Source organism: Dendropsophus ebraccatus, chromosome 3, assembly GCF_027789765.1.
Source record: "Dendropsophus ebraccatus isolate aDenEbr1 chromosome 3, aDenEbr1.pat, whole genome shotgun sequence".
NCBI lineage: Eukaryota > Metazoa > Chordata > Amphibia > Anura > Hylidae > Dendropsophus > Dendropsophus ebraccatus.
The window spans coordinates 24,745,138-24,771,769 of record NC_091456.1 but is presented as its reverse complement, the minus strand read 5'-3'; the positions used below and the strand labels follow the sequence as shown (position 1 = coordinate 24,771,769).

Below are 26,632 nucleotides of genomic sequence, written 5' to 3'. Positions count from 1 at the left end.
CTTACGCAAAGGCAGATAAGAAAATGTGCTGATCACTGCACCGCGGTGACCAGATACGCTACGTCTTACTCCTCACAATGTCTTCTGGAGGTGACAGTGTATAGCAGAGGTAACAATGTATAGCAGAGCTGTACGAACCCTCTTCCGTACTAACGCTAGAGAAAGAAGAGCCCGAAAGTTAGTGTGTTAGCCCCGCCCAATAACCTGCTGTATAGCCCCGCCTCCACGCGTTCTCTTAGCATTAACCCCGCCTATAGCTTGCCAGCCGTTGTCTTGGTAACGGTACAGCGGGCCCTACACACCGCACTGGATAATCCGGTACCGCATCTCCTCCAGCAGCTACAGCACCGGCACCGTCCCCAGAGCCAGCATGCTGCCCCAGCCGGCACCCCCGGTCCCCCGGGACAGGCTCATCTGCCAGATGCCCAAGGTAAGTGCTGCCCCAAGCGGCCTCAGCTCCCGGCTCACTATAATAGTGTGTGTGTGTGTTACTATAATAGTGTGTCAGTGTGTGTGTGTGTGTGTGTGTGTGTGTGTGTTACTATAATAGTGTGTGAGTGTGTGTGTGTGTGTTACTATAATAGTGTGTGAGTGTGTGTGTGTGTGTGTGTGTGTTACTATAATAGTGTGTGAGTGTGTGTGTGTGTGTGTGTGTGTGTGTGTTACTATAATAGTGTGTGTGAGTGTGTTACTATAATAGTGTGTGTGCGTGACTATAATAGTGTGTGTGTGTGTTACTATAATAGTGTGTGTGTGTTACTATAATAGTGTGTGAGTGTGTGTGTGTGTGTGTGTGTGTGTGTGTGTGTTACTATAATAGTGTGTGTGTGTTACTATAATAGTGTGTGTGAGTGTGTTACTATAATAGTGTGTGTGCGTGACTATAATAGTGTGTGTGTGTGTTACTATAATAGTGTGTGTGTGTTACTATAATAGTGTGTGAGTGTGTGTGTGTGTGTGTGTGTGTGTGTGTGTGTGTTACTATAATAGTGTGTGTGTGTTACTATAATAGTGTGTGTGAGTGTGTTACTATAATAGTGTGTGTGCGTGACTATAATAGTGTGTGTGTGTGTTACTATAATAGTGTGTGTGTGAGTGTGTGTGTGTGTGTGTGTTACTATAATAGTGTGTGTGTGAGTGTGTGTGTGTGTGTGTGTTACTATAATAGTGTGTGAGTGTGTGTGTGTGTTACTATAATAGTGTGTGTGTGTTACTATAATAGTGTGTGTGCGTGTGTGTTACTATAATAGTGTGTGTGTGTGTGTGTTACTATATGTGTGTGTGTGTGTGTTACTATATGTGTGTGTGTGTGTGTTACTATAATAGTGTGTGTGTGTGTGTTACTATAATAGTGTGTGTGTGTTACTATAATACTGTGTGTGTGTGTTACTAAAATAGTGTGTGTGCGTGTGTGTTACTATAATAGTGTGTGTGTGTGTGTTACTATAATAGTGTGTGTGTGTTACTATATGTGTGTGTTACTATAATAGTGTGTGCGTGTGTGTTACTATAATAGTGTGTGTGTGTGTGTGTGTTACTATATGTGTGTGTGTGTGTGTTACTATAATAGTGTGTGTGTGTGTGTTACTATAATAGTGTGTGTGTGTTACTATAATACTGTGTGTGTGTGTTACTAAAATAGTGTGTGTGCGTGTGTGTTACTATAATAGTGTGTGTGTGTGTGTTACTATAATAGTGTGTGTGTGTTACTATAATAGTGTGTGTTACTATAATAGTGTGTGCGTGTGTGTTACTATAATAGTGTGTGTGTGTTACTATAATAGTGTGTGTGTGTGTTCCTATAATAGTGTGTGTGTGTGTGTGTTACTATAATAGTGTGTGTGCGTGTGTGTTACTATAATAGTGTGTGTGCGTGTGTGTTACTATAATAGTGTGTGTGCGTGTGTGTTACTATAATAGTGTGTGTGCCTGTGTGTGTGTGTGTGTTACTATAATAGTGTGTGTGCGTGTGTGTTACTATAATAGTGTGTGTGCGTGTGTGTTACTATAATAGTGTGTGTGCGTGTGTGTTACTATAATTGTGTGTGTGCGTGTGTGTTACTATAATTGTGTGTGTGCGTGTGTGTTACTATAATAGTGTGTGTGTTACTATAATAGTGTGTGTGCGTGTGTGTTACTATAATAGTGTGTGTGCGTGTGTGTTACTATAATAGTGTGTGTGCGTGTGTGTTACTATAATTGTGTGTGTGCGTGTGTGTTACTATAATTGTGTGTGTGCGTGTGTGTTACTATAATAGTGTGTGTGTGTGTTACTATAATAGTGTGTGTGTGTGTCTGTCTAGTTTTATTGTGCTGAATGTTTCCGTACGAGAAGTGGAGTAAAGTCTACCTGCGGTAATGCATCCAGTCAGTGTAGGAGCGGGGATGGAACAGGTGGAGGATGCGCTAGTACTCTCTCCCTGACGGAAAATAACTCACTCAGAGGAAATGGACTGAAACTTTATATATGTGACTAATGATATATATGAATGGTGATAATGTGAATGATGAGATATATGAATGATGAGATATGTGAATGATGAGATATATGAATGATGATATATATAAATGATTAGATATATGAATGATGAGATATATGAATGGTGATAATGTGAATTATGAGATATATGAATGATGAGATTTATGAATGATGATATATGTGAATGATGAGATATATGAATGATGAGATATGTGAATGATGAGATATATGAATGATGATATATGTGAATGATGAGATATATGTAAGTGATTACAGAACCAAATAGGTAAAACTGTAGGGAAAGGAGATGGGGCCCCTGTCCTGGACATGAGATGAGATATTGTTGGGCCTGGAGGATACAGGTTACATATTGGATCATCCAGCACATTTGCACCATATGTTGTAGTTAGGCTCGCACAGTCATAGGGAACCCCCAGACAGTGCCATCAATGGCGATAAGAGGAGGAGGGCATGTTAGGTGTAGCGGACATACTAACATACCATCCTCCTCTCTACACATACTAACACACCATCCTCCTCTCTACACATAGTAACACACCATCCTCCTCTCTGCACATACTAACACACCATCCTCCTCTCTACACATACTAACATACCATCCTCCTCTCTACACATACTAACATGCTACTATCCTCCTCTCCACACATTCTAACATACCACCTTCCCTTTAAGTAGTGTCTGTACAGCAGACCAGACAATCCTCCCTATTGGTGGTCTATCCGGGCCATCCGAAGCCTGTTAGCCATGTGTGCCCCCACATACCACTGCTCCCAACACTTCCCAACAGCTTGGTCACACCAGCCTCCTTCTCTTAGTCCAGTGATGCTCTTCTCAAAGTCTCCCAATTGTGAATAGCGTGTTGTGGACAGAGATCCTTATTAGACTGAATTTAGAGTCGACATCACACTCAGCCAATCAGTGCGCTGTCCCGCCGCAGCACACTGATTGGCTGAGCAGAACGTCCAGACGCCAGGAGCCACAGAACAAGCCAGAGCGTGGACCAGGTAATGTATGCACCGAGCTGCGGGGAGAGGGGGTTAAGGTGGCTGCCGCTTACATGCTTGCAGCAAGATGACAATTCCGCTACGAGTATGTAATCCTATTAAAACTGATAGGAGGGAAATTGCAGCGGATTTCTATGCGAACTTGCAGCGTGAAATCCGCTGCGATTCCATTACGTGTGAACCCACCTTAAAAGAACATTAATCTTATGCTTTAATGTACAGCTCACAACAGCTGAGGCTGGATACTGGCTGCGAGAGTCACGTGACTGATAGTACATCACCATCAGATATTAATATCTGGCATATTTGTAATTCATAAAAAAAAATTATGGTAGTTTTCTGTGCGTGAATGAAAGTTATAACACTGTCCACTAGGTGTCGCTGTTTCTTTTCTTCTACCTTTTGTCAACATGTCCGTCTATGATAACTGCTGGGCTTGGACGAAATACATGTGTGGGCTGGACATTCAGAGCAATTTCACAATTGGTGGAAAGCATGAAAGTCATAATATAACAAAAGAAATTACAATTTCCAGTTCCAGGGGTCTGTGAAAGCTGCTCACCTAATCTTCTATAATAGGTCGGCTGCTGGGCTCACTGCACTGTGATTGACAGCACAGGAGAGCACAGAGCTCTGACTGCCCCACCCACACCTGTATTTGGTCCAAGCCTGCAGCTGTCATGTACTGACAACAGGCAGAGGTGGAGAAAGAGCAACACCTAGTGGTCAATATTATAACTTTCAATTACACCCTGAAATATAAATTAAAGTGTCACTGTCATTATAACCTTCAAAATCGAGTTCCACAGTAGATGGGATATGAAGACTGTGTGCTAGTATGTGTAGAGAGGAGGATGGGATACGTTTGCAATATACATTCATTATTTTTTGCTTTTATCATGCTGTAAAACAAAGCTGTACTTACCAGAAATCCAGGTCCAGTCTCCTGACGGCAGATTTTCTGACTTTTAGACTAAACAAAGGAATTCTGCCAGTACAGAGAGTCATGTTTTAATGTGTCCGACAATCACATGACTGCCTTCTCTCAGATGGCCTGGGATGCACGGGACTTCCTGTTTTCTGACAGTTTCTTGTTTTTTAAGGAAAAAACTGTCAGAAAACAGGAAGTGCTGTGTTTTCCATGATAACACACGGATTATGCCGCAGAATTCTCCACCTCTTCAGTTTGCAGTTGTGGTGAGGCTTCTGACAGACACAATGGGGCGACAATCCACGGACATTGCAGGTTCTACCACAATTCCTACTTTCTTTTTTACCTTTCTTTTGCTCTTACAGTGTTACACGGCAGAATCTTGTCTCCAATATAAAACTCATTTTGACGCCCAAGTGAAGAGCGCCTGCCAGCAACGCCATGCTGGGAACTTTGGGTGAGTTTTTCTTAATTCTCTTCTGCACTCCATTATTTATTTTTGTATTTCCTATTACTGGTGTATCACCAACATATTCTGTAGTGCTGTACAGACTGGCAACAGAGATGGTTGTAATTTAAAGGGGTTATCCCACGATTATAACTCATCACCTATTACAGTGGTCAAATTCTTAAAGTGTCACTGTCGTGAATTTTTTTTTGCAGAAATCAATAGTCCAGGTGATTTTAAGAAACTTTGTAATTAGGTTTATTAGCCGAAAAATGCATTTTTATCATGAAAAAGCAGTTTGAAGCTTTCCCCCTGTCTTCATTGTTCTCCTATGGAGAGAGCTAAATAAAAGACCAAAACAGGACAACAAAGAGTTAATCTACAAATACCTCACCCTTTATCTCCTCTGACAGTCCCCACTGACCTCTCTGAGCTCTGATTACAGCTGTCACCCAGCTCTGTGCCTGTAATCCTCTGTTATCTGCTTTCTGCTGTCGGCTAACTCCCTCCTTCCCCCTCCCCTCTCTATAGAACAGACTGGGTACGTCTGATGCCACAAGTCACAATTTCATGATTTTTTGCAGTGGATGGAAAAGAGGAAGGAGGGGGGGACCTGGGAAAAGGCTTTTTACATGCAGATAATGGCAGATTTGGCTAATAAACCCAATTACAAAGTTTCTTAAAATCGCCTGGACTATTGATTTCTGCAAAAAAAAATAAAAATACGACAGTGACTCTTTAACTTAGGCTGGGTTCACACTGTGTTTTTGCAGTCCATTTAACGTATACGTTTTATGAAAAAAAAAATGGATAAAAAACAGATTCTATTGTGTGCAATCAGTTTCGATCTGTTTTTCCACTGATTTCCATTATAAAAAAAAAATGAAGGAAAACGGACTGCAAAAACACAGTGTGAACCCAGCCTTACTAAAAAAATAAATAACTAAACTTAGACTCAGACAGTATCAGATAGTATCAGAACGGCCGCTATGTGACATATTCAACTGCAGTATTGGCAATGTGAACATCACTTCAGCTTAACTGGAATGCACATTCGGGTGTGCCCGCACTCCAATTAGCCATATAACACAAGGTAAAGTAGGGCCGGGAGACGCACTTTACATTGTCTGCATAGAATGTTTGGTGTGGTCACTGTTCACTGAATAGCAGTCGCACAAAACAGACCATAGGGGTTAATGCGATCAGCTGCTGTGATTAAACAACAGCCGTTGTTACAAACCTGCAAGAGCAGAGGTTGTTTAATTAAAAAAATACATTATGTAAACTTGGTCTAAAGATGCACTCATTTTTTAAATAGCCGGAGCCACTGTTAAACATCTGGACCAGGGGTGTCAAACTCAGGCCCTCCAGCTGTTGCAAAACTACAATACCCATCATGCCTGGGCAGCCAAAGCTAAAGTCCAGGCATGATGTGAATTGTAGTTTTGTAGCAGCTGGAGTGCCTGAGTTTGACACGTGTTATCTGGCCTGTCTGGTCAAAGATTTCCCTGTCTCCATTTGCACAGATACATTATTGTTATCCTTAGAAAAACTAAGAGCAATAACAGATCACCCGCCGGCCCCGCTTGTTACACGTATCTTTGTTGGCAAATATGGACTTTGAGCAGAATATTTCTGACTGTGCTATAGTAACAAAAATAGTGTCTTACATCCAGCTGGGGCCACCACAGCTCCTGCATTTGTATTATTTGTAACTCCACACTGCAAGTACCACCTCGGAAAACCCATGATTGGCAAATGTGATCATGTGACAAGATATTGACTTGCATCTGGTCACAAATGGGCAATGCATTTAAAGGGGAACAGAGAAAAATGTGTTGTATGCAGCAGTTTTCACTCTAGGTCTGGTGCTGTATGTATAGGCCTGGTGTGGTGTCCCATTTCAGTCCATCGGTCCACATACACTTTAGAATTTTGTAGTCCGAATCTGACGCTTATGGCGGATTTGGACGGTCATTTAACCATCAGTTATTAAAGGTTTTTGGAAGCCTTTTAGAGTACTGGAGAGGACAACACTTTTCAGGTTAGTTCCAGATCACCAGACATACGTAAGTGGACCCACAAGCTCATCAGGAAGCATGCAACTTCTTCAGCCACCGGTAATGAAATGCAGAGTGTTCGGGTTCAGACATGCTTGAGGTTTTCTCAACTCTAATAATTGTAAATGATAAGTAATGTAAAGGGGTTTCCTGTCTAATAAAGTGATGGCATATCACTAATATGGTTGGGTTGATTGGTTGCGGCCTGCCCTCTGGGACCCCCTCTAATTGTAAGAATGAAGTAAATGAGGCCATGCTGCAATTTCCTGCAGAACTAGGTGGCTGGGGGTCGATGTGCAGGGAAAAATTATTCTCACAATCAGTGGGGTCACAAAGGTCAGACTCCCGCCAATCATGGCAATCATTCAATGGCATAGCCAGGGTAATGTGTAAGAATTAGAGATGAGCGAACCTCGAGCATGCTCGAGTCGATCCGAACCCGAACTTTCGACATTTGATTAGCGGTGGCTGCTGAAGTTGGATAAAGCCCTAAGGCTATGTGGAAAACATGGATATAGTCATTGGCTGTATCCATGTTTTCCAGACAGCCTTAGAGCTTTATCCAACTTCAGCAGCCTCAGCTAATCAAATACCGAACGTTCGGGTTCGTATGGATTCGAACCCAAACCCGGTTCGCTCATCTCTAGTAAGAGTCATGCAGTGAAATGTTTCTTAAAGGGAATCTGTCACTAGGTATATGGTGCCTTAAATGAGGGCAGCAGTAACTAGTAATATAAATGCTGAACGGATCAGTGTATTACTTGCATTATTCTGTTCAGCCATTCTCCTAATATGCAGGAAAATAGGATTCTTGCCACACCCCTTCCCCCGCCCTCCAGCTGCTGATTGACAGTTGACTGTCAATCTCCGAATCAGCAGCAAAGAACAATGTAAGTGATACATCATTCTGTTCAGCTTCTCTGCCACTAGATTATGCTACCTTTAGCTAGGACACCATAAACCTACTGACAGAGTCTCTTTAAAGGGGTTATCCAGTGCTACAAAAACGTGGCCACTTTTTTTCAGAGACAACACGACTCTTGTCTCCAGTTCAGGTGCGGTTTGCAATTAAGCTCCATTCACCTCAATGGAACTGAGCAGCAAAACCCCACCCAAGCTGGAGACAAGAGTGGTGCTGTCTCTGGAAGAAAGTGGCCATGTTTTTGTAGCGCTGGATAACCCCTTTAAGCTTTCCAGTAGACATCTGCACCATTTTTCTAACATTTTATTTCTCTTTGTTACCCAGGTTGCAGATGTCAAAAGTTGTGATGGTGGGAGATCTTTACGTCGGGAAAACCAGTTTAATCAACAGGTAGATTTTCCTTTTATTGATTTTTTATTTTTATCACATTTATTTCTATAGAAGGAACAAGAATAATGTAGATGTATGTGACATGAAATGCAGACTGCAAATTCATACTGTAAAGCAACTCTTGTGGCTTATATGACCGGGTATGCAACCAAGTATGGGTGCAAATGAGTACCAATCGGCAAGAACAACACCCACTTGCAGTGTCTTTACAAGGCACGATTAATCGAGCAGCTGGGTGTCACCAACAATTGCTGTTTTGTATTCTGCACTCTTCTTTCAAATTGAGACGTGTGGCTATTTTCCCCTCGTATTGTTTGTTGTGCACATATTACCGCATGTTGATAGTTGTTTGGTCTGAACGTGTGACATTTAATTACCAGTGGCCGCAGAAGTTGGATGCAGCCCTAGGGAGTCCTATAGCTGTTTCCATTTTCTCCAGGACGCATCCAAATTCTTCAGCCACTAGTATTCAAATGCCCCACGTTCAAGTTGGGACGTACCTAAGCGCTCTCAAGTTGCGCTCATCTCTAGATTATTAGATAAACAAATATATTTGCATCTTGAACACTTAGGGCCCTATTACACAGGACGATTATTGTGTGAATTATCGCTATATAGTTTGAATTTAAACAATAATCAATTTGTGTAAATGCAGGCAACGATCAAGCGACCAACAAGAAATCGTTTGTTTGGTGCTGACACCAAAATAATTGTTTGCTGTAATTCCGCATGCGTTTACTAATCCTTCAGTGTAATTCCACATTGTTCCTTCATTTTCTGGGATCAGATGGAGTAAACAATCATAGTAACAACTATTGTTCTGTGCTTTATGGTGAACAATTTGAGGTTAAAGGAGAAGTCCGGCGAAAATTTTTATTGAAGTACTGTATTGCCCTCTGAAAGTTATACAAATCCCCAATATACACTTTTACGGGAAATGCTTATAAAATGGGTTTTTTTCCGTGCACTTACTACTACATCAAGGTTTCACTTCCTGGATAAAATGGTGATGTCACTTCCTGGCTAACATGGTGATGTCACTTCCTGGATAACATGGTGATGTCACTTCCTGGATAACATGGTGATGTCACGCCCCGACTCCCAGAGCTGTGCGGGCTGTGGCTGCTGGAGAGGATGATGGCAGGGGGACACTGAGGGACACAGGGCACTGGAGGGACACTGAGCATCCCTCTGCCATCATCCTCTCGTACAGCCACAGCCCGCACAGCTCTGGGAGTCGGGGCGTGACATCACCATGTTATCCAGGAAGTGACATCACCATTTTAGCCAGGAAGTGACTTCACCATGTTAGCCAGGAAGTGACATCACCATGTTACCCAGGAAGTGACATCACCATGTTATCCAGGAAGTGAAGCCTTGATGCAGTAGTAAGTGCAGGGAAAAAAGCACTTTATAAGCATTTCCCATAATAAGTGTATATTGGGGGTTTGTATAACTTTCGGAGGGCAATACAATACTTTAATAAAAATTTTCCCCAGACTTCTCCTTTAATGAGAAACAATCTTATTTGCAAGTTGCTTGAAAAAGACCACACAGGTTGAAATGTTACTCGTATGTATCTGCCATGATGGAATAAAGCACTTTTGTATTTTTGCACCCTATACCGCCTAGATGCTGTTAATTAAACTATTCCTATACGCTGCAGGTTTTGCAAGAACGTGTTTGACCGTGACTATAAAGCCACCATCGGAGTTGATTTTGAGATCGAACGGTTTGAAATCTTGGGCGTTCCATTTAACTTGCAGATGTAAGTAAACCGCATCATAATCTGACATGTTTCCATATGTAGGACATATACGTATTTACATGTTATGCGTTGTCTATAGTATTATATTATATTATACACCACTAAGTGTTCTAGAGCCCCTGTAGAGATTACTGATCTCTTTTAGGTCCACAATTGAGTTCTAAGGACCTGTTAGGGCGACTGCTGCCATAATACGAACACCATCTTGCTTGTTTAAAGAGCTTTACATGCCTCAATAATCATGCACAAATGATCACTGGATTGTTGGTGCAGTATAGGCAATCTAAAGATTGCTTATATAAGTCCCCTAAATGCCCCCACCCCCTTCCCTAAAAATAATAATGATTAAAAAAAAAAAAAAAAAACTTCCCCTAGAAAAGTTAAAATTACCCCCTTTCCCATTATAGAAATAAAACTATGTAGAGAAAAAAAAGACATATTTGGTATAGTAGCGTGCAGAATTGTCTGGTCTATTAAAATATTACAATATTATTGTTATATTATTATCAGGATTGCTGTTTTTAACCCCTTGAGGACCAGGCCCAAAATGACCCAGTGGACTGCGCAAATTTTGATCTTAGTGTTTTCGTTTTTCCCTCCTCCCCTTCTAAGAGCTCTAGCACTCTAGTTTTCTATCTACAGGCCATGTAAGTGCTTGTTTGTTACAGGAATAGTTGTACTTTGTAATGGCGTCATTCATTTTACCACAACATGTATGATGGAATTCCAAATATATTATTTATGAAGATATAAATTGGTGAAATCGTAAAAAAGAATGCAATATGGTAACGTTTGGGGGGTTCCTGTGTCTACGTAATGCACTATATGGTGAAAGCGACATGATATTATTACTCTATAGGTCAGCCCGAACACAACCATATGCAGGTTACACAGATTCTCTAATGTTATATATGTATTTTTTTTTATAAAATCCTTTTTTTTGGCAATTAAATATTAATAAAATGGGCCTATTGTGACGCTTATAACGGTTTTATTTTTTCACCTACAGGGCTGTATGGGGTGTAATTTTTTCCGCCATGATCTCTAGTTTTTATTAATACCATATTTGTAAAGATCGGACGTTTTGATCACTTTTTATTATTTTTTTTATATATATATAATGTAACATAAAATTGGTAATCTGCGCACTTTTTCCCCTCTTTTCGTGTACGCCGTTTACCGTTCGCAATGATGCTTGTTATATTTTAATAGATTGGACAATTACGCACACTACGGTATATTATATGTTTATCTATTTATTTATTTTTATATGTTTTATTTATAATGGGAAAGGGGGTTGATTTCAACTTTTATTGGGGGAGTGTGTTAGTGTTTTTAACTTTTTTTTTTTTTACACATTTGAAGTCCCTTTGGGGGACTTTTACATCCAGTACTTTGATTTTTACACTGATCATTGCTATGCCATAGGCATAGCATTGATCAGTGTTAACGGCGATCTGCTCATTGAGCCTGCCTGTGCAGGCTTAGTGCAGCAGATCGCCGATCGGACCGCACGGAGGCAGGTAAGAGACCTTCGGCGGTCCGTTTTACCGATCGGGTGTCCCGATCGGTAAGTGACAGGGGACCCCCCCCCCCCCCCCCCCCCGTCACTTACACTTAAACGCCGCGGTCACGCCGCTATCGCGGCGTTTAAGGAGTTAATGACACGCAGCAGCGCGATCGCTGCAGCGTGTCATTACCGGTGACAAAGCCGAAGAAACACCCAGGGCGTACAGTTACGCCCTAGGTCGTCTGGGGACAGACTTCCATGGCGTAACTATACGCCCTGGGTCGTCTAAGGGTTAAAAAAAATCATATAAAAGAAAAAAAAAATTAATAAAAAGCGATCGAAAATTTCCATTTACATCAATATGATACCATGAAAAACAATAGATCATGGCACATAAAAGGACACCCCAAACAGCCCCATAGGGTGGAAAAATAAAAGCGTTATGACTCTTAGGGTCCTATTACACGGAGCGATTTTTAACGATTAACGACTAATAGAGATGAGCGAACCTGGAGCATGCTCGATCCGAACCCGAACGTTCTGCATTTGATTAGCGGTGGCTGCTGAAGTTGGATAAAGCCCTAAGGCTATGTGGAAAACATGGATATAGTCATTGGCTGTATCCATGTTTTCCAGACAACCTTAGAGCTTTATCCAAGTTCAGCAGCCCCAGCTAATCAAATACCGATCGCTCGGGTTCGGATTGACTCGAACCCGAACTCGGTTCGCTCATCTCTAACGACTAACAATAAACGATTGTGAATGAGATTGTTTATCGTTAACCTGAAATCGTTCACCATATTACACAGAACGATGGGCATTAGTTAAGATCGTCACTACGATCGTTATTGCGATCGTTACTATGATTGTTTACTCCTTCGGGTCCCAGCAAAACAATGGGCAATGTGCAATTACACTGAACGATTAGTAAACAAATGCGGAAATTGAGCGAACGAATGTGGAATTACAGCGAACGATTAACAATAATTTTAGGTCCAGATCTAAATCAACGATCAACGACATATGAACGATTTTTCGATCGTTGCCTGCAATTACACAGAACGATTATTGTTTAAATTCGAACTATATAGCGATTTTTTGTGCCATAATCGCCCCGTGTCATAGGGCACTTAGAAGACGAGGAGGAGAATACTGCTTCATTGTGACCTGGACATCCCTGTATCAATGACCTTTGGTCATGAATGGGTTTAAGGATATGCGTCACCACTTTTATACCACTCTCATTGAGGCTAACATAACATAGACACATGCCGATTTTAGGAATTGTATCTGTTATATATGCCGCTCATATGACACTTTACTGGATAGAGCAATTGCATTGAGCTGTGAGGGATAAACAGGGCTTTGGAGTCAGTAATCCAAATTTCAGACTGCTCTACTCTATTTTTCCATACTCCGATTCATCTATAATCATCATTAATAACACATATTCCACAATGGAATGAAAACATAGTAACATAATTAATAAGGTTGAAAAAAGAAAAGAGTCCATCAAGTTCAACCCACATTACCTACTTGCCTCCTCTGTCCATGTCAGGAAGTGTCCAAAGCAGTACAGGTTTTCTATGGGGATTTGCTACTGCTCTGGACAGTTCCTGACATGGACAGAGGTGGCAGCAGAGAGCACTGTGTCAGACTGGAAAGAATACACCACTTCCTGCAGGACATACAGCACCTGATAAGTACTGGAAGACTTGAGATTTTTAAACAGAAGTAAATTACAAATCTATATAAATTTCTGAAATCAGTTTATTTGAAAGAATGCTTTTTTTGCATATTAATAGAAATTATGTGTTTTAGTAGTAGTCATATTAATTGTCTGTGTTTTCTTTCTTCTCCATTAAGATGGGACACTGCGGGTCAAGAAAAATTCAAATGCATTGCATCGGCATATTACCGGGGAGCGCAAGGTGACTATTATATAGAAATAATGGAAACACCTGTATGGGATAGTGGAGTATTCTAGCCTTACCTGGCGGTAGAGACAAATGCAGGACTGTGTATGGAAAACGTCAAGGAAAATGTCTTTGCTGTTATGTATTCAAAAACTTTTCTGGTGATAATAAGAACAATTGGATTTGTGCAATTGGAGTTGTATTCTTTCTCTTTATCATAGGTTAGTTGACACATTTGTGTATGAATAGCTGTAGGGCAGGGGTAGGGAACATTGGCTCTCCAGCTGTTGCAAAACTACAACTCCCATCATGCCTGGACAGCCAAAGCTGTCCAGACGTGATGGGACATGTAGTTTTGCAACAGCTGGAGAGCCAATGTTCCCTATCCCTGCTTTAGGGTATGGTCCAACAATGTGCACGCAGACAAAACCACAGTGATCAATGGCAGCACAATGTCATCTCACTGCAGTGTTTTTGTTTCTTTTACCTCGCAGTCATTATTACTGCCTTTGATCTTGGTGACATCCACACTCTTGAGCACACAAAGTAAGTATCGGCAAACACAGGGGGAAAGGTTTCCACATCCGAGTCCTTTCTGCTGTCACAGTCCTCTGTTGTTCTAGGCGCTGGCTTCAAGATGCTCTGAAGGAAAATGAACCTGATACTTGCTCTGCCTTTCTTATAGGAACCAAAAAGGACACATTGGTAAGTAAAGAGTAATCTTTCTCCACTGACTTACTTTACACATCACTAGTGTTGCACAGACTTGCTGAACTGTTCGGGTTTGGGAATGTTCTTCGATCCCGAACACTCAACATATGACTCCTGGTGTCTGAAGAAGTTAGATGACGCCTTAGGGAGTTCTGGAAAACATAGATACATTGGCTGTCTCCAGACGTCGGGAGTCAAATGCAGAGCATTTGGGTTCAGAGAACATTGCCGAAACCGAACAGTTTGGCAATTCCCTCAACACTACACATGATATTTACAAAATGCACCTACCATTGTAGATAGAGCTGAATGGTAAATATGATTTGCCTTCTTTCATATTGATCACCTCTACAAATATGGGCCCCCTAAAGGTACTTTGCACTTGTACACAGAACCTCTTAGGGTGCAATAATCCTCAGACTGTCTAAGGTGCATAATGTCAGTGGAGAGACAGGTCAGTCATGTTGGATCTTCACTACTTGACCCTGTAGGAGAGATGAACCACCGCCAGAGCAGTCTACCCTGCAGTTTACTCTTCCCCTCCCCATAGAGGAAACATGAACACTCAGTAGTGCTGAATGTGTAAGCATAGCAAAAGAGATGGCTGACTGTGGGGCAACATATATTGAATATTGTAAGATATCGAAATCAGAGTTTCACAGGACAGTTCTTAGGCTAGGGCTACACACACGTCACTCTGTACTTTCTCCATTATAGTGGTGAAAACCAGAGACAAAGCAAAGCACTTCATTAGCTCGGCAATCGCTCTTCAGCCGGCTGCCTTAAAACACAGTGACGCTCCATTCCACTCTTCCCCAAGTGCTGTGAAAAGCTGGATCCAGATTTCTACAAATCCCATGCACTATGATGATACTGTCTTAGGGTATATATTCACATGGACAATATAAGCTGTAGATTTTCTTCTACAGAATTCATCATTGATTTATCAGCAAAAAAACAAACAGCATACATGGTACACATGAACATGCCTGTACACTGCAAAGCAGCTGTGGAAATATAGTAACTAGTGATTTCTGTACCATAAGAATATATAAGCTAGGTTTATAAAACAGAACAGGCAGTAACTATTTTTAAGGAGAAGTCTAGCCAAAATGAAAAATTTGGTATTAGCAAGGGGTGTGGGAACATAATTAACAATGTATACTTCCCCATCCCCATGAGTCATGACATTGCCGGAGCTGGATGAGGCTGGCGGGAGTCCAAAAGCGATGATGCAGCACTTCAGGGGCACCAGGATGGGTAAGTATAGATTCTTTATTATGTTCACACACCCCCAAGCCCTGCCTGGAGCAGATTTTTCATTTTGGCCAGACTTTTCCTTTAAAATGTGGCTGAAGTCTCTTCTATTTGACATAATGTATACACATCCATTAGGATAGACCATCTCATACTTACCACTCACTATACCATGTATCATAGACTACCACACCTAGTAGCCTACTTCTAACTGGTTGGACCCATTTGGCCTCTGGACAGATGGTCTAACTGTTGTGGCCTATTCATCAGTGAGTTATATAAATCTGTTTTTTAATTCAAGTAAAGGCCCTATTACACCATAAAATTATCGGCCGTACTTGGCCGAATACCGGCAGCTACAAACAATGATCGTTTGGTGTAATAGCGAATGTAAAAAGACCAAAATCAGCCGACATGCACTGTGTCGGCTGATAGCGGTCTTTCAACATATTGAAACGGCCCGATCAAAACAGCGACAGTCTGTTGTACGTCGCTCCATGTAATAGAAGCGGCAGCAGCAGACTTCTGCTGGCTTTAATGGGCAGCCTGGACGATCTAAGGATAGTTTGTGCAGCCCCTCCTGCTGTTCCCCGCTCACTGTCTGGGCGTGTAATGGCACAGAGAGCTGGAAATGAGGGGGAAACAAGCTCTGACCTGACAGGTCGGCATTCACTTACCCCACATTATTATGCCATGTAATACAGCCTTAGGGCCCTATTCCATGGGCCGAGCAACAATGTAAACGAGCGCCAATCTGCTAGATCGGCGCTCGTTTACTGGGCCTATTACATGGCCCCGATGATCGTTACCGATGTCCTTGCAGCCCTTGTTTCATACATTACCTGTCCGGGCTGCAGGTCTTCTTCTCCAGGTCCCGCGCGGCAGCATAGTCTTCGAAACGGAGCTGTCTGAACTGACAGACAACGTTGTGGCCAGTGATTGGCTGAGCGGTCTGTAAGTTCAGACAGCCCCGCTCTGAAGCCGATGCTGCCGCGTGAGACCGGGAGAAGAAGACCTGCGGCCCGGACAGGTAATGTATGGTTCTGCTGAAATCGTCGGTCGCCGCCGCGCACCGCTATTCAACCGTAGCGATACGCTGGTGGCGAACGACGATTTTAGGTCTGAACCTAAATGAACGATCACCCGATGACACGATCATCGGCTGATCGTTCTCTCTATTCTACGGCCCGATTCGGCCGATTATCGCTCCTGTGGAATAGGGCCCTTATGCCGGGTTCACACCACATGACACCGGACGTTCTGTGACTCGGCCATGTCACAGAACGGCTGTTGTCAGTGAAGTTCATCCCGGCTGCTACTGCAGTACCGGCTGGATGAACTTCATTTGTTTAGAATTGGGATGTGGGCGCATTCGGGTGTGCCCGCATTCCAATTACCCATAGCACAAAATGTAAAGTGCAGCCTGAGCTGCACTTTACATTGTCTGAACTGTCAGTGTTGTGCGGTTGCTATACAATGAATAGCGGCCACACAAAACTGACATGTCAGTTTTTTATGCGGCCGCAAGGAATCCTAGCCGGAGCGTATACACTCCACCCAGGATTCCATTTCCATTTAATAACAGCCGATGTTATAATGGCCATTATTAAATAAAAAATAGGTTGTGTGAACTTAGCCTTAAGGCGTATAAGGAGATAACAGGTGTCTCTGGTTTAGCTTATCTGTCATTTTCATATCATACACAGCAGACATTGGAAAACAGCTGTAAAGTACGTATTTGCATTGGTCACTATTGACGTAGGTTATTGTTGTCAGCTTTGTTCCTGAAACGAATCCATGCAGCAAACAAATAACTTTTTGATCTGGAAAAGCATGAATCTGTGTAGATGCATTTGTTAGTATATCTTCATATATATATATATATATATATATATATATATGTCCAGAATACACCTCTCCCATCATCTCCCATCTTAAATGCTTGATCTATTTTAGCTCGAGCCTTTGTTACGATCATTTGTCTTGTAATCTAGCTGTTTCAGCATACGTCCTCATTCACAGGGGATCTAGAGATGAATTACTGCATAGCCCTTCCCCCAACCGCAGCCAGCGTCTTACAGTCAATTGTACCTTCAAAGAACATGATTTCATTCTACCTCTATGTACATGAATACGTCTGCGTAGTGGATATAGGGATTAAAATATATCTATTTTTTCTAAACTATACCGGAAAATATGCAGTTCCTACTTGCTTGATCTCTTTTGCTTAAAATTACATTTCTCCATGCTAGGAGGCAGCCTGTCCTCCTTAATTATTAATCTATGTGGGATTTGTTGTGCGCTTGTTGCCGGGGGCCACTGGTTTGTTTAGAAGCTTTCTTGGACGACTGTTCACATGAGTGGTTATAAGGGCTTCACCATGAAATATTAAGACCCTCCAACAATTTGACCATTTGATCATCTGTAGCTCCTGAATCTTAGGCTGGGTTCACACTGCGTTTTTAACGTCTGTTTAACATATTCATTTTATGGAAATAAAAACAGATTGACTTCCAGTATTTAAAAAAAATTTAAAAAAGGGTTTTTTTTGTTCTTTTTACATACACAAAAATTTAGTTGATAACATTTTTCTATCCGTTATAATGAACCATTTAAATGCAGGCTGTGGTGTTTATTCCATCCTATAAAAATTACAGTCACGTAGTAATTCTCTGCACCCTTGAAGATTTGCAATCAGGATTTTCAGTAAGGGTCCTTTTACACAGGCAGATTTAGCTGACAGATTATTGAAGCCAAAGCCAGGAATGAATCTCAGTGTTTCCTTTATGACCTGTTCCCTGTGTATAGTCTGTTCCTGGCTTTGGCTTCAATAATCTGTCAGATAAATCTGTCTGTGTAAAAGGACCCTAAAGTAGTTGTCTACAAGTGTTTGTGTCTTGAGATGATTGGAATTGACTGACGAATCATACATTTATTAAAGCAGGTAAAGTCAAACTAACTTATAGGGACACTAAGGGGGACATTTATCAAGACTGGCATACTCGTATGCCAGTCTTAAATAAAGCACCGCCCCCTTTTCCCGTCCGGATTTACTAAAAGGTGCAAGCCCTTTAGTACAGCCTGGTGGTCCTGCGTAGGCATTGCGCAAAAATCTACACCTGCTCTGAAGCCCGGTTTATGCCCGTATCCAGGCGTAAACCTTCATAAGTCAGGTGTGGGAGGAGACCGCACCTCCTCCCTGCCTTGTCGCACCTCCACTGTCTGGCCATCAGGCGAGCGGAGGATATGGCTGGCGTACGCCACGGAAAAGGGGCAAATCTGCGTACGCCAGGGATGCACAATGATAAATCCTCTCCAAAAATGTAACATCTTTCTTACCTTCTCTTTCTAGGCAGCTCAGTAAAATCTATCTACATTGTGAGGATATGTTCACACATAGTGTATATGCTGCGGATATCATGCAAGGAAATCCACAAGGAAAATACAGAGTGTAATGTGTAATGCTGTGGATGTGATGCTGAGGATTTTATTGCAGATTTTATGCTGTGCTCAGTGATTGAGTGGAAAATAGAAAGATTACTAGAGATTCCCCAAATATGTGGGTTAATGGTTTGTATAACAGTTCAGTAAACAGTCAGATGGACGTGAACTTAAAGGAGAAGTCTGGCGAAAAGTTTTATTAAAGTATTGTATTGCCCCCCAAAAGTTTTTACCAATATATATTTATTACGGGAAATGCACATAAAGGGGTTTTTTCCCTGCACTTACTTCTGCATCAAGGCTTCACTTCCTGTACAACATGGTGATTACACTTCCTGGATAACATGGTGATGTCACTTCCTGTATAACATGGTGATGTCACTTCCTGGATAAAATGGTGATGGCTGCTGGAGAGGATGATGGCAGGGGGACACTGAGGGACACAGGGCACTGGAGGGACACTGAGCATCCCTCTGCCATCATCCTTTCCAGCAGCCACAGCCCACACAGCTCTGGGATTCGGGTCGTGCCATCACCATTTTATCCAGGAAGTGACATCACCATGTTATCCAGGAAGTGAAGCCTTGATGCAGTAGTAAGTGCAGGGAAAAACGCACTTTATAATCATTTCCCGTTATAAGTGTATATTGGTGATTTATATAACTTTTGGGGGGCAATACAATACTTCAATAATAATTTTTGCTGGACTTCTCCTTTAATTTTAATGATGCGAGCGAATATCAGGTGATGGGTGCGGATTTCAATGCAAAACTGGCAGTATGCCACTGCAAACTCATAAGCATAATTTTCAGTCATGGCTGACTCGGTCTATGTTCACAAAACGTCTCTTTTGTGCAAAATAACGTCCGTTGTGGGATAATGACCGCCGTCTATAATGATCATGAACATTGTTGACAGCCATCATTGTCAAAACAACAGCCATTGTTTTGCATAAAAAGACGTTGTGTGAACATGGCCAGGGTCTGTATAGCCCCCACATATGTTACTTATACGGTACAGTGCTTGTATACCGCTGTGCTGGTTTCTCATTCGTACACTATTTCTTGCAGTCAGAAGCAGAGTGTGAACGGACCGAGCGGGATGCTTTGAAATTTGCCGTTGAGATGCAGGCTGAATACTGGTCCGTCTCAGCAAAAACAGGTATAAATGTATCTTTTTGGTGTGCAGTATTCATACTAATGTATATTTGTGTAAGTCTTGCAGACATAATACACGGTTATGATTCGCATTTCTTTGCCTAGGTGAAAATGTAAAGGATTTCTTTTTCCGAGTGGCAGCTATTGCCTTTGAGCAGTCTATGAAAAAGGAGCTGGAGAAGAACAAGCACAGCGCAACTCAGATTGGAGGCGGCAGTCTCATACGTACGTAGTTTGATTAATCGGGAGTTGTAAAGGCATTGTTTGACATGACAGGCAGGTTATTTACACCTGAGCAATTCATCCAATGGATATCTATAGGCCCTTTTCCAGGGGCCGATGATCAGTTCTGAGCATTTCTAGGAACACCCACTTGTCGGCTGAGCTGATCTTTTTTTTTTTTTGTGCACTGAACCTGGAAGCACTGCAATACCAGGTCAATGTCTGGAGAGGACAGAGCAAGCTCTTTTTCCATCTCCCTGTTCTAAAAATCCATTTAATATATGGTCTCCAGATAGGGGACGTATCAGATAAGAACAGCGATGCTGATTCGATCTTTTGTGTGGCCGGTAAAATCATTGTTATTGGCCGCACAATTAAAGCAGAAGTCCAGTGTTTTCTAAAAGCCGACAGCCTGCAGGGGTAGGGGGGATTCAAGTAACAAATTACCTCTCCCCGTGCCCGCAGTGAGCAGTTATGATGACATTACAACTCGGGGGAATAGGCTTGTCCCGGCTGATGGACTGGAGCGGGACGCAGCTCCAATCAATGATTGGCTGAGCAATCAGTCCATCAGCAGGGACAGGCCTCCTTCACTGAGTGGCTGAGCGGACCTGAGTTGTTAAGTCTCGGGCCCGCGTCAGACACCCGGAAGCGTCCGGGAACCGGGCAACGGAGCGCTGTGATGCGGGACCTGCCGCTGGAACCGGGGAGGTGAGTGGACGTCTTTTCCCTCGGCCACCTCGTCCCCCGTCCCAGCGCAAAAGTGCCCCCACGCTGGAGTACTACCCCTTTAAGCCATCGAGTGACTAGTTTGGAAGATATAGTAAATTTTATTTTCTTTCAGAAACTAAATAGGGAATGCGTTTTATGATCTGTGATAAAGTATTAATCCACACATCCCCTTATGCTTATTTATTTTATTGATCAGTTTCTGATCTGATCTCCAGTTAAAATAATCTTTTCACCTAGTAGAGAGATCACAGTGGTGAAGTGTGTGACCTCAGGCCTCCAGGACTGCTTTCATTTCTCTTATTGGAAATGTGACACATCATTCTAGGCAAACTGTCATTGACTTGAATGGTCCTTTGCGTAATATGTTGTGTCGTATTTCACTAGCAGAAACCTCAGTGCCCGGAGGGTTTACGCTTTTAACAGAGAGAGCCCTCTAATTCTGGAAATCAAAGGTGGTCTGACATCACTGACTTCACCAGTGTCATCATGTAATCATAACAAATTAGAAGAACTGAAATGATTGGTTGACTATATTATTAAAACGAACGCCACCCGAATAAACACATAACGCAGGTTTTCTTCATAGCATATACTGTACTACAAAATCACTGCTTTTGTTTAAGAAACCTATACAACAGCTATACTATGTATGTCTAGATTAATAGCTAGTTGTACCGCCAGTGGGCTATCTTCACACTAAAGTTTGTAGGCAAACCAGGGGATTTGAATTACAATCAGAGTAGTGGTGCCCTGCCATGAAGCTCTCATTGATTTTAAGTTTCAACAAGGGACTGAATATTTTTGAAAAAACTGGGAGGTTTTTAATGTGGAAATCTGCATAGATTTTACCTGTGTGAACATACCCTTAGGCTATAGACACATTGGAGAACCAAGTGCAGTAGGCTGCACAGAACAGCATAGAGTCCCTGCTCCTTACTACAGAGCCATATGTGCTCAGGACAGTGCCCCAGTATGGGATTGCTGCTTGTAGCTCCATGCAATAGGAGCAGTGGCGGCAGGCCACCGCTGACTTCAATGGGCAGCCCAGACGATCTAAGGATTGTACAGGCAGCCTCTTCCCCAGATCCCTGCTACACCCCTCGCTTGCTGTCTGAGCATGTTATAGCACAGGCAGCAAGCGGGGAATGGAGAGGAAGTGAGCTCTGACCTCACAGGTCGGCTCTTGCTTCCTCCTTAATATCGTGCCGTGTAATGCGGCCTTTAGAAGTACATAAAAATAACCCACATTCTCCTACAGACGCTGTGGGCATCAAAGAACATTCTTACTGTAAGGGCCCTATAACATGGAGCGATTATCTGCCGAATCAGGCCAGTTTGGGCAGATATTGCTCCGTGTATTAAAGAAAATTTTCAGCCAAAAAGACGATCATCTGATGATTATGTCTTTCAGCAAGTTTAAAAATCATCATCCTCTGGACATGCATTACTCATGATGTATACTTACCTGTCCAGGCTCCCCGGTGTCCTGCTTCCTTTTCCCACTTTGACCGCACACCACAGCCTGGATATACTGTGTGCTAAACACACCACACCACAGCCGATATACTGTGTGCTAAAATAATAAAAAATAGCTACAGAAAGACCCCGGTATGACTTGTCTGCGTAGCAAAGTTTTATTCAACTTGTATTTCAGGTTTGGTTACAACAGCAATAGTTAGAATCCCCAAACCGATACCAAATATTAGGGGAATGCAGGTGTTATGACATGCTGGATTCCACACATAATTTGATGCGTTTTCCGGTGTTAGTTTTCTGCATTGTTTTAACTCCTGTGAGACCCAGTTCTCTATGTTGTGGGACAATACACTACCAGCATATCTTGATGCAGCTAACGTTTAGTGTCTGAAAGCTACCTGCAATAATTCCACCTGTTCCCATGTTTGTTAACACTCACATTACAGGAGGACGCCTCTCCTGCCGCTCCATGCATATGCGCATTTCCCCAATAAAGTCAAGGACAATACTGTCTGCTTCTCATGGGTAATGAAGTAAGATGTTGTTTCTTTGGCTTCTTAGGCACAATGGACTCTGGACTCAACTCCAGTAAAGTAGATGATTACATGTGAGAGAGGGGAAACAAATGTAATTGATATAGGAAGTTTTTTAAGCCCTAAACACAAGCTACATAAAGATATGATGGTGGTTTATTGCCCTTAAATATTCCCTTTATAGCAGAGAAGGGGAACCTCCATCTGTTGCAAAATTACAATTACCATCTTGACTGGATAGCCAAAGCTTAAGGCTGGGTTCACACTGAGTTTTTGCAATCCGTTTTTTTTTTTTTTTTTTCCCTTAAAAAAAAAAATGCATTTGAAAAAAAAAATGCATTTGTGTGCATTCGTTTTTCCATTGACTTCCATTAAAAAAGAAAAAAAACAGATCCGTTTGGTTTTGTTTTTTAACCCCTTAGCGACCCATGAATTACCTGGTACGTCATGGTGCCGCGGGGGGTGTTCAGAGCGGGGTCCTGCCGGGACCCTGCTCTGAACGGCACCGATCCCAGCTGCAATCTGCAGTGCCTCTATTAGCCGGTGCGGGTCCCGTTGCCGCGCCGGCTAATTAAGCACTTCAATGCAGCTGTCAAACCTGATAGCTGCATTGAAGTGCTTTGTATTACACATCCCTGGTGTCTAGTGGCACGGATCTCCCCCCGCGATGAGATCGCGGGGGGGAGATCCGTTCTTCTGGCCGGCCCAGGCCTCAGCGTTGGAATGATGGATCCCGGCTCGGCAATAGATTGCTGTGCCCTGCAGCAGGCCATAGCAATCTATGACCAATATGATGGATCATTGCTGTGTATATACAAGTCCCCCAGGGGGGCTTCTAGTTTATGTAAAAATAAAAGTAAAAAAGTGTTTTTATAAATAAAAAATCCCCTCCCCTAATAAAAGTCCAAATCACCCCCCTTTTCCCATTTTATAAATATAAATTATTAAATAAACAAATAAACATGTTTGGTATTGCTGCGCACGTAATCGCCCGAACTATTAATTAATCACATTCCTGATCTCGCACGGTAAACGGCGTCAGCGCAAAAAAATCCAAAGTGCAAAATTGCGCAATTTAGGTCGCATCAAATCCAGAAAAAATGTAATAAAAAGTGATCAAAAAGTCGTATATGCGCAATCAAGGTACCGGTAAACAAATTCGTTTTTTTTCTATTTGACAGCGCAAATGATTTTTTTCCGGTTTCGCAGCATATTTTATGGAAAAATAATGCCTGTCATTGCAAAGTACAATTGGTTTCCCAAAAAATAAGCGCTCATATACGTCTCTAGGTGAAAAAATGCAAGCGCTATGGACTTTTAAACAAAATGGAAAAAGCAAAAGTGCAAAAACGAAAATTGGCTTTGACCTTAAGGGGTTAAAGGACACAAAAATGAGAGTGAGTACGTTTTTGTGTACGTTAAAAAAAACTGATCTGTTTTGATCAGTTTTTTTATAATGTATGTCGATGGAAAAATGGATCAAAACGGTGCACAAAAATGCATACTTTTTTGTCATACATTTGTTTTGAAAAAAACCCAAACCAAAACATGAAATAAATGGATTGCAAAAACGCAGTGTGAACCCAGCCTTAGGTTATGTTCACAATAGAACAGGTTATGTTCAAAATAGAGAAAAATCGGCCACTTTTGCAATTTAAAATAACGTCCATTATTGCCGCAACTTAACTGACTGCAATGCAATGCAGTCTATGGAAAGACGGACGTCCAATGCACACAATGTATTGAATAACGAACGTTTTTACCACAAACGTCAAAATAACCAACATGATCATTATTTTTAGACGTCTTTTGCAAACAGCGGACGTTGTTTATTAGTTGTTTACACACATTTTTTCTTTTTCCACCATTCTTTCTGTTTTTACTATTAAATTCAATGGACTTTACAATGAAACCGCACCCAAAGGCCAATTAGTAACCCCAACTAGAATAATGTACCAACACCAGTCAAGGGGAGGCCAGACAGTGAAATAATGTCCGTTATTTAAGACTCAAAATGACGGACGTCATTTTAAACGGAGCTGAAAAAACTTTGTGTGAACCCAGCCTTATGGTGCGTTCACACCTACAGGATCTGCAGCTGATTTTCTGCAGCAGATTTCAGTTAAATAACTGAACACAGCATCAGATTTGATGATGTGTTCAGTTATTTAACTGAAATCTGCTGCAGAAAATCAGCTGCAGATCCTGTAGGTGTGAACGCACCCTTAGGGTACAAACCCACTTGACGTATTTGCTGCGTGAATCAGTCTTAAAAATAAGCAGGCAAAACGCAGGTTGGCCTTATACGACTGTTCAGCATTAAAATACGCAATTGCGTATTTTTGAAGCGTGAAGCTTGTTGTTAGCAAAGCATCAGTTGTTAACAACCTGTGCAAAAAACGCATGTAGCTTCATGCTTCAAAAATACGCAACTGCGTATTTTAACACAGAACAATTGTATAAAGCCAACCTGCGTTTTGCCTGCTTATTTTTAAGACTGATTCACGCAGCAAATACGTCAAGTGGGTTTGTACCCTTAGCGTGTATTTTTGTTTTGCTGAATAAATGATGCTGCAAATGTTTTAATGCCGCGCACATATCAGTCCAGCCACTGCTTTAAAGGGGTTATCCAGCGCTACAAAAACATGGCCACTTTTCCCCCTACTGTTGTCTCCAGTTTGGGTGGTGTTTGCAATTAAGCTCCATTTACTTCAATGGAACTGAGTTTCAAAACCCCACCCAATCTGGAGACAACAGTAGGGGGAAAGTGGCCATGTTTATGTAGCGCTGGATAACCCCTTTAATAGCTGTTATTACCATGTATTCATGAGCCAATGTGTTTTTTTTTTATTCCAGAGCTTGAGGGGAATCCCTCTGAGAAAAATGAAAATGATCGCCAGCCTAATATGAATTGCTGCTAACCACATCTGACAACCAAATCTGCTACTTCTGCAACCAGTCTAGTTGTGCCAGTTCCCAAGCTCTCAGCAAGTTATGACGGCAGGACACCTGCTAGTTTTGAGCTTGGTGCTGATGCCATATCTAGAAGTGAACTGAGGGTATCAGGGAATCCGCTGGTCACTGTGATATTACAGCCATTCAGTACACCAGGATATATACCACCCTCCAGCTGTATTATGTATCAAGTGCCACTTCAGCTATAGCCTTACATCTTCAACTGGAAGATAAATTTATATTGGATAAAAATATAACAATTTGTACTAAATATATTAGTGAAGAATGTATCTGAAGACGCCATAACTGTGGTATAATGAGGCTGTGCATTCTCTGTATACATATGAATCATGAGATTGCAAACTTCCAAGCCGGGATTTTTTTCAGTCCGCCCCTGTGTTTTATTGTGTTTTGCTCACTGCCATCTGTTTGTTCCACTTACTTAAACATTAAAAAAAATAAAAAGTTGAGTCTTGCTGGTGCTCCGGCATACATACTCAGTGCTTTGTCACATTGTTTGACACAGTGTGACCACCGGTTAACCAGAGTGACTCAAGACTGATGTGAAAGGCAATATTCTCATCACATGTCTGACATGAAGGAAATTCTTTTTAATTGTATTTTAAGTATTTTACTTGCTGGGAAAATGTCCGACCAGAGATTATTCTTCTGTAAAACTATTTCCATACACTTTATTAC

The 26,632-nt window shown here is 41.9% G+C and overlaps 2 protein-coding genes and 1 pseudogene across 2 annotated transcripts in view; 1 reads left to right on the top strand and 2 right to left on the bottom strand.

Moving 5' to 3' along the window:
* The window catches only part of RSPH14 (radial spoke head 14 homolog), a 170,385-nt gene extending 170,128 nt beyond the window's left edge, over nucleotides 1-257 (bottom strand). The window contains exon 1 of the mRNA XM_069961209.1: nucleotides 6-257. The gene's annotated coding sequence lies outside the window, so the exon portion shown is untranslated. The remainder of the gene's footprint in view (nucleotides 1-5) is intronic.
* Nucleotides 29-26,632, top strand: RAB36 (RAB36, member RAS oncogene family). Its single transcript, XM_069961210.1, has 10 exons — nucleotides 29-430; nucleotides 4,801-4,892; nucleotides 8,190-8,255; nucleotides 9,922-10,023; nucleotides 13,400-13,464; nucleotides 13,944-13,995; nucleotides 14,073-14,154; nucleotides 19,929-20,019; nucleotides 20,121-20,240; nucleotides 25,835-26,632. Exons 1-10 carry the CDS (start codon nucleotides 371-373, stop codon nucleotides 25,897-25,899), a joined length of 795 nt encoding a protein of 264 aa, XP_069817311.1. The 5' UTR covers nucleotides 29-370; the 3' UTR covers nucleotides 25,900-26,632.
* Nucleotides 20,415-20,594, bottom strand: LOC138787689 (U2 spliceosomal RNA; annotated as a pseudogene).

Excerpts from the sequence above, each read along its gene's own strand:
- RAB36 (XM_069961210.1), top strand. The coding sequence starts at position 371 with ATGCTGCCCCAGCCGGCACCCCCGGTCCCCCGGGACAGGCTCATCTGC. Across the intron at positions 14,155-19,928 it reads GAACCAAAAAGGACACATTG|TCAGAAGCAGAGTGTGAACG; the intron begins GTAAGTAAAGAG and ends TATTTCTTGCAG. Across the intron at positions 20,241-25,834 it reads TGGAGGCGGCAGTCTCATAC|AGCTTGAGGGGAATCCCTCT; the intron begins GTACGTAGTTTG and ends TTTTTATTCCAG.